Below are 8,950 nucleotides of genomic sequence, written 5' to 3' on the forward strand. Positions count from 1 at the left end.
ACTGACTGCATGGACAAAATACTTGTATCTGTTTGCCGAATATTAAATTAAAAACAAATAAAATAACCTCAATTTACCATAACAATAAAGTTTTAATCACTCAAATGCGTAATTAGGACAAAATTCTACTTATAACTACTCATTTCGGAATTCAAAACTTCTATTTTTGCGAAATGTTTAGTTTGAAACGCTAAAATAATTTTTGTTGTATTGAAATTGTAAAAATTGAAAAATTATCCAACAGCATGAACTCTGTGTGGTTTAAACCTGAATTGGCGAATCAGATTATCAATACTAATGATATATTTGATCAGGTACCGAACATCGTTGCTGGTAAGTAGAGATTTGTTCTAATTAAATGTGTACAAGTTTATCACTTGAAACATTTGTACTCCTAGTTTTGATACCCTACATATTTCAGGTATATATCAAAATCAAGTTCTCTTTCCTTCGATTTTATCAGATACGCTATAAATTATTTTTAATTGCGTAATGGTCTAACACTGAAAACAAATGTATGCATGTGTAATGAAATATCAAAATTAACTTTTTCAGACATAGTGTCTGGAAGACTTGATATAGCGGATCTCGTAGAGAACATGGCTGGCGTACTAACAAACAAGGAACCAGATCACCGAGCAAAAGGAATGAGCTTCTACACTAAAATACTTAAGGGATTGCCAAATGATTATTTAAATGACTTACAAGTGAAATTCATTTCAAAATTCTACATAGACAGACTTAAGGATAACCACAGAGTTATACCTCCTGTAATAGAGGGCTATTCAGTATTGATAGATATGGCAGAGTATAACATAGATAATTGTAGAGACTTTTTAACGGTACTCTTTCGAGAAGTGACCTGCCAGTCCCAACTGAGGCAGGATAGGTATACCATTTACCTGATTTTGAAGAAGCTATGTGAAAAGGATATTGAGTGTAAGTATCTATTATATATATGTTGCTTTCTGGATAGATGGACAGACAATAGCCAATAACATACATCAAATTAACAAAAAAATTAAGATATAAGCACCAAACTCATCTGTTCTACAAACTATGGAGGGAACCATAAAGTTACATAAAACTCATAACTGTTCTTTTTTAATGTTAACCTTCTTGCTCAACACTCTGGAAAATGAATTAAAAAGGCAACATGCAACCTGCATGTTGTATTGTTACATCATGTTGCATGCTGAATACATATTGATTTACATTTGTAATTTACAATTACATTGTTTGTGATATAACAAAGAAGTTTGTACAGGAATTCATTTGGTTTGAGGATATGGTCAAATTGTTTTAATCATTTCCTTGTGAATTTAAACGTAGTGTATTAGAAGTATGGCTGGCACTGTCTGTTAAAAAGAACATAAAATCTACAGTCATGACAGAAATCAATATATTCTGGAATTTTTATTAAAACAAAAAAATCTTGATATGTCTATTTGACTACCGTGATAAATACTTTATTTAATTCCTCAATGGCCCTTTCATACCCAAATAACTTGTAATACTTAGGCCTATTTATGATAAGCATTATCTTAATATGTCAATATAATAAATATTATCAGTTAAAAACACGTGATTAAAAAATATTTCGATTTTGTTTACATTGCTATACTGTTGTCAGTAATGATATCAGATGAGGAAATATGTAGTTTTGGCATTTGACGGTTTTTTTGGACTTTGTAGTAGTTTATGTTCGTAAATAGTAATTGAAGTGACAAAAACATTTTTTTACCAAAGTTCTGACACACAAATGAGATTTATTTATTTCAGAATCAATCAATCTAATACATAATGTCTTCAATCAATTGCCATATTTATGTTTTAGATCATATTAACATAATATACATTTTAAATAAATAAATGTAACAGGCAATCTTTCCTTTAATTCCAGATGTCAAAAACTTAGGCCCAGACTTCGTTTACGGCGTAATATCAGCTATGGACGGCGAGCGTGATCCTCGAAACCTAGTATTCCTATTTGAGTTCTTACAAACCTTTTTGAAAACAGTACCTTTAGGCCATTTGGCCGAGGAAATGTTTGACGTCATATCCTGTTACTATCCTATTGACTTTCACCCTTCCCCTGACGATCCCGCCGCTGTGACGAGAGAACAACTGGCAAATGGCCTATGCCCCTGCCTATGTGCAGTCGAAGAGTTTGGTGAATCATGCATTATACTTTTAGTTGAGAAATTGGATTCGAACTTAAGGTTGGCCAAAATTGATTCCTTGAGGCTGTTGGTTAGTTTACATTTTATCTTAATTCTTTTTGCAAAGTTTTTTTTAATCAATGCGTTTAAAGTATACTTTGCAGTTTATCGGTTTATAAAGATGATAATGGAAAAAAAGTACCATTGGATGAAGGTTATATTAATAACTTTTGTGAGGTGGATACATTATTATTCATTTAATAACAGAGAATGAGTTCATGATTTACTTTCACCTCGTAAATTTTGTCGTAAATCAAATCTATTTTTCCATCTTCCAGATTGAGTGCTGTAAGACTTTGAAAGCGGAAACGTTCACTCCATTTATCAAAGCCATTTGGTCGTCACTCAGCAGAGATATGGGTCATAAAACTGATGATGAACTCAAACTGTTGTGCCACGAAGCGTTATCGGCAGTTGTAGCGAAACTGGAAACTGCATCCCTCACTGACCAAGGCTTCGATAACTTAGTAAAATTAATACTTATATCTTGCCAAACGAGTATAGCAGAAGCGACGACTGTAGCTCAATTCGTGAAAAGTGCGAAAATACTTTTGACCACAGCCAACGCGGCCACACAGGCGTGTGAGGTGATAGCGAGAGCCATGATCCCAGCCACTGTAGCCTTCTACGAATTCAAATCATCTCCAAAATTACAAATCGCTAGTTTGGACTTACTCGGTGACTTGTTTGTGTTAGCTAAAACGAAGGGTGTTATGGAAAGAGTGCAGCACCAAGTCGCCGATGTTCCTCAAGTTTGCCTAACAGCTGTCAGCCAACCATCAAAAGAATTCCAGATGGCTGGCTTCAAAACTCTAATCCGAGTCCAGGATTGCCTGAAAACCGACCTTGTTCTACCTTTCGTTGAAGTGCTTATTCACAATATTCAACACGTTCAAGATAACGATTTACTAAGCATTAGTGTTGAGACGATTCACGCTATTGCAAGAAAGTATCCAGAACTTATTATGGAATTGGTGGTCAAAGGAAAGTGTAACATTGAAAACTTGGAACAAGATAAAACAGTTCTCCAGAAACGTTTAAATTTGCTTTCAAATTTGGCCAGTATAGATGACTTCACGAAGGTGATAATTGAGGAGATGTTGAAGATCATTTCGGCTAACGATCCGGACGCTTTGCAAGTTGTAGAAGCATTGAGTGGTTCCATATCTATTGCCAGCGTGTTTACCAACGAAAAGGTGATGCAGATTGAAAGTGATCACGGGTTGATAGACCCCGTGATGAATTGGTTGTACAAAGAGATCACTTCGACTAACCCTGACGCTTTATCTCACGGGTACACATTAATAGCCAATACGATCGGGAGCTTACCGCCTGAGAAGCAGCAGAACATTTTATCGAAGCACACGCCTCAAGCATTAGAACAATGCTCGAAAGATGACGTATACTTCATGATCATAGAATGCTTGTATACGCCTCTACACCCTACAGTATACACTTCTAAGTTCGAGGAAATAATGACTGTAGCTTTAAAGGTCTCTTTGACTAGTGAGAATGAGGTTGTGAGGACGAAGGCTTGTGCGTTGATAGCCCATCTGTTGAATAAAGCGGAACATGGACAGAGGTTTGAGTTGCTGTATGAGTTGTTGAAGACTAAGTTGGCGGCCTGCAGTAGGGACGATGAGGCCTTGTGTCCGCGACTGATTATTTTATATGGATGGATTACTAAGGCTTTGATCATGAGGGGTAGTGATTTGTTCCTGTTTTGGCTGCAGAAGGTTAGTGCCCTCAGTGCCTATATACAATAAAAAGTATATTTCATTGGTCACATTAATCTATTTACTTGATTTTGTAAATTATAACTTTCGTTAGGCGAATTCATAATTATTTATTTAATAACGGTTTATATATTAAAACCCGCTGCGCCGCCGCATAGTTGGGCTAGCCCATCAACTTTATTAATTTTACCCATAGGCGTAGCATTAATATACTAGTACAAAAAAATATTACCGTTTTGCGTTTTAATTATGCCACAAACAACATTTCAATCATATACGCCTTAAATTCAAGACGAAGAGTCGAAAATCGCTTATGCCCAATTATAAACCATTACAATTTCCAGATCGTAGGCGTACTAAACACAAAGGAATACTGCAAGGAGGGATCAGAAGCGATACGTCTAATCATGACAGAGTACCCAGAATATCTGAACGTCAAACAACATTGTAGAATAAGCCTTCTGTACAAGCAAAGGATGTTTGAAACGTTCTCTGGCTTGTCTTGTAAGCTAGGGAACTTGACGCCAGATACTAAAGAGTCGTACTTACTGAGTTGGGCGTATGTGATGGAGAAGGCACCGAAAACTGTACTTAATAATCAGGCCAATAAGGTTGGTTTTTGTTTGATATAACTGTTTATTCGCACAAGTTGTAGTCGTAGTTTCTAATAGTGCTCAGTTAATTATAGGTTTTTGGAACTCAAGAAGCGATGTTGCCCTTTGTTGGATATAAATTTGTTTTAAAATATAATTACTTCCTTATTTAGTCTTTTCCATTGAAAAAGTTTAAGACAAAAGTATTGAAATCACAAAAATACCTTCTTTTCATAATCGTGGTATTTGAGAAATACCATGTTCCCTATGACTGCATAATATTTTGTAAAAACATATTGATGAGGAGTCGCAAATTCGAGTCCTGTCTGTTTTTCTTTGTTCTATATTTTTCCACAGCATTATTATTATTTCACTACAAACACTATTCTTATATTTATATTTCAGATTACACCAATCGTAATAGATTCCCTAGAGTACGATAACAAGGATATGTTAAATGTTTCCTTAACCGTGATGGGCCACTTCATCCTCTCCAACCCTGTCGTCGTTGCGGACAGCCTGCAGACTATACTACCGCGATTGGTACAGCTCACTAGATATATGAGGTCCATGGTAAGTGGCTTTTGTTCTCTTTGGTAATAGAATTTTTGGAGTAATGTGTCCCTATTCAAGGAGTTTACTCCTTGTGTCGCAGGGGCTTTTACATATATTTAAATCACATGCACAAAGACACCCACACTCAAGACAAGCATGTGTAAATCACACTAACGCCACGCTAAATCTAATCTATTGTGACCAACATGTTGCGGGTTCGATCCCCACGAAAGACAAGCATTTGAGTTTTTGTGCATGTCTAACTCTTTAAACAACCTTACCTAAAGACGTCAATATAAGTCAGTATCTATTTTCCCGCTTTTATCACATCTTAAGTTAATAAAAATACTTTGATTTGAAACATACAAATAATTATTTCAGGACGTGAGAATAAAGAGTCTCGAATGTCTCTACGATATGGCGAATACATTCCACACATCGCTCCTACTACCGTACAAGCAAGACGTTCTACTTGATTTAGCGCCAGCTCTTGACGACAAGAAGCGACTTGTGCGTAGCGTTGCAGTTCGCGCCCGATCGCGTTGGTACCTAGTTGGCGCGCCAGGAGAAGAGAAAATGAACTAATAATTAACATCCAATCAGAATCCAGTGTGACTGATGTAACTTGGCATTTCAGAAAATTAAAGGCTGTGAGAGCAAGACAAATATATACGTGCTCTTTGTATAAGACAGAGATAGCGGTATTTTGTAGCTCTTTCCCGACGTGCCAAGTTATATTGGCCGCATTGCCCTTAGTGATAGAAAACTGAGATGTTAAAATTAAATTGACCATGTAATGAGAAACGCACTGGATATTTATATTTAAAGTAGGAATAGATGTTGAGTTTTGTTGTTGGATAATCTTTTTTATTTATTTAAGACACTGGCAGTTATTTGTTGCTTAATATCAATGACGAGTATTTTAAAAATGTTCGAAATATAAAAATTATCAAGCTTATAGTAGAAGTGAAATTAGATATCGATCTGAAAAACCTGCAAAAAAATTGTATAGCTATATGTTAACAATAAAATTGTTTTGTTGCAAAATTATGTACGACAATAAATTGTATATTTTATTATACACTTAATAACATTTGTTTTATTGTTTTTATATCACCTTGATGCATTGTATGTTCACTATTAAAGAAACATCTGCGCAAACAATAATAACTTGAAAATTTCTACATTTTGTAAGAATAGGTAGTGGTTCTTATGCGGTACGGAATAAGGTTTACTTTATAAGCATTGCATAAACAGTTCCCTTTCAAAAAACATACATGTACTAATACACAATAATAAAATTTCTCCATAATGTAACATTGATACTGTAACTTTTCCTTTAGTAATTAAAGTAAATTCTGCTTAGAAACGGCTAAATAGAATCATTTTATTAATTGCTTTGGAATATTCACCAAATTATTTCATCCTATCTCGTAAAACATTGAAAACTTATAAAAATTGTTTCTGAACAGATTATTATCTCACCCTGAAAATACTTCTATTCACCCCGTTTTGCCCTTAGTAAAATATCGAAAAACATTCAAATAATTTATGCCATAAATACCTACTTAGCAGCTTATGTTAGTGTTACCCAACGCAAAAAAAAATCAACTTACCTATAAAAATAATAATGGCCGTTAAATATTCATGAGTATTAAAACCTAATCGTTTTTAATTGAAAATCAAAGTAGTTACGGTGTTTATCCACGAGGATGCGGAAACACAGTAATTAGGGACAAATTCAATGCATACTAAAGAGTTCGTATTGCCAACCTAACGGAGGGGTGCATGCAAAATGTTGTGTCTGCACTTTTGTTGTTACAGCCCTAGTTTGTTTTTGCGGTTGCGGTCTGTTTATTGATTTGAATTAATGGGACTTTAAATTCGGAGCCTCTTTGGATACTTCGGTATTTAGCAGTTTATAAATAATAAAATATGGTTTTGAAATACTTTCTGCACATGCCCATAGCTTATTTTTAGGGCATTTAGATAATACAAAGTAATCCATTTGCGTGTAACTTGTGTCAAATATTCAGTTAAAAATAAAATTGTGACGAGAAACTAAATGTAAAACATGAAAATGAAGATTTCAAAATCAAATGGGAAACTAAAATATATCACTTTATTTAATCAATCAATCATCTTTATTTGTGAACATAAGTAATAGAATACAAGAAAGGTCTCAAAAGTAAATTTTATATGAACTCTGTGTTCTGCCACTAAATATGGTGTAGGTACAAATAATAATATTTCTTATTTAATGTTTTCTCTTTCAACACTAAGATCTTTTCCCTTTTTTTGGGAACCTAAAACAATCTCGTAGTTATCGTTCATTGCCTTTCCCTTATCCCCCTTAGGTGTTTGCCGAAATGTAATAGCATTTGTACTTAGTAGGTATTCGCTTTAATTTATCACGTCGTAAATTGATATTTACTACTATTTTAAGAATTTCGTAGACGAATTATGCAACGTCTTTATACCTATTTAAGTCTTATAGCCTACAGAATTTGAGCTCAGAACAAAGATCTCATAATAACCATAAATCCATTCTTATCACAAAAACATCAATTCCGAACTTAACAGTTCTAACGTAACACACTACCGTTCAAAAACTCCAGTTGAGGGCCCACAGCAACCCTTCATTAACATTTAAAGTGGTGGAAACGCGCGCAATGCGATAAGAGATTATGTAAATTCAGATCAAATTGTTAGTAGCTCAGTTTTGTCGGGCTAATCCTAGACACCGCCCGTTGTATCTTCTGTATGTTTTTTACATTTTTAATGCGGGATTTTTTGGTCGTTTGTCCTCTTTATGGGGGTTTGGTCTTGTCTCGGAGCTCTTCATTTGTTTAGATTTTTGTTATGTGAATATTTAACTTTTTTTTGACGTACCTGGCAAATGCTTTAGACTCGTTGGTAGATCTAGATATTAAGAAATGATTTTGAAAAAGTTAAAAGATTATAAGTTTTCTTATAAGTAGGTATTGTAGGTAAGCTTATAGTTATCCGTTATCGTTGTAACTTAACGAAAAATAAAGTAATTTGTAACGTAGATACAAACTTATTTTCAATTTAAAAAAGTAGGTATCTAACTATTTTTCTTGATATCTCGAATAAACAAGTGTCATGCTAAATTCACTGTAGTTGACGTGTCGAGAGGTCGATTCCCGCGTAGGAGTCATTAACAAAAAACGCGCAGAAAAGTTAAAAGCTACACAGTGGTTATGATCGCACGAGCAAAACTGTACTGTCTTAATCCTGAGCTCTGTCCATTCTCGCAATCCCGACAAATCCGCTACGTTCCTAAACTTAAGCTCATCTAATTTCTTCCAGGACAGTCCACTAAGCTGGTTACACACGATTTGTATTCAAAGTGCCAACGTTAGTCCGAAGATGAGTCCCCAGACAGATAATAGGCGAATATACGAATGTTGGACAACGGGCCTTGATACGGATTAAATGGACAAATCCAGGCCGTTGATGATTCAATTTAAATTTACATAGCGTTGTCTGCTTAGCTATAAGTGTGGATTGATGATTGTTTAGAGGGGGAGTAACGTGTTTGGTTTGTGATTAAAGGGCGAATAACTTTTTAAATTTGTAAGTGGCTTAATGCACTCGTAGATTATTACCTTGTTTGATATGGACGAAACTTCTGAATTGTGATTCGTACGCTTGTTGTAATAGAGATGATAGGTACTTAGGACAAAAGTTAACAAATAGAAATAAATCCTGAATTTTAATGTAGAATGAACATTAGAGCCAAAAGGCTTTCCGTAAAAGCACTTACGATTATCTGCATTTTCTGCTACGCGAAAATACAGAAATTTTGCATGCCAACTTC

The 8,950-nt window shown here is 34.7% G+C and overlaps 1 protein-coding gene across 2 annotated transcripts; it reads left to right on the plus strand.

Moving 5' to 3' along the window:
- The first annotated feature begins 3 nt into the window (after nucleotides 1-3).
- On the plus strand, nucleotides 4-6,175 carry LOC113505769 (MMS19 nucleotide excision repair protein homolog). 2 transcript variants are annotated; one of them, XM_026888580.1, is made up of 7 exons: nucleotides 4-333; nucleotides 556-939; nucleotides 1,904-2,253; nucleotides 2,501-3,958; nucleotides 4,303-4,569; nucleotides 4,957-5,124; nucleotides 5,488-6,175. In XM_026888580.1, the coding sequence occupies exons 1-7, from the start codon at nucleotides 246-248 to the stop codon at nucleotides 5,689-5,691; spliced, it is 2,919 nt and encodes a 972-aa protein (XP_026744381.1). In that variant the 5' UTR covers nucleotides 4-245; the 3' UTR covers nucleotides 5,692-6,175. The 2 variants fall into 2 exon arrangements, with proteins under 2 accessions (XP_026744381.1, XP_026744382.1); XM_026888581.1 differs by lacking the exon at nucleotides 4-333 and adding an exon at nucleotides 355-421.
- Nucleotides 6,176-8,950: the final 2,775 nt, after the last annotated feature.

Source organism: Trichoplusia ni, chromosome 27 (assembly GCF_003590095.1).
Source record: "Trichoplusia ni isolate ovarian cell line Hi5 chromosome 27, tn1, whole genome shotgun sequence".
Classification (NCBI taxonomy): Eukaryota; Metazoa; Arthropoda; class Insecta; order Lepidoptera; family Noctuidae; genus Trichoplusia; species Trichoplusia ni.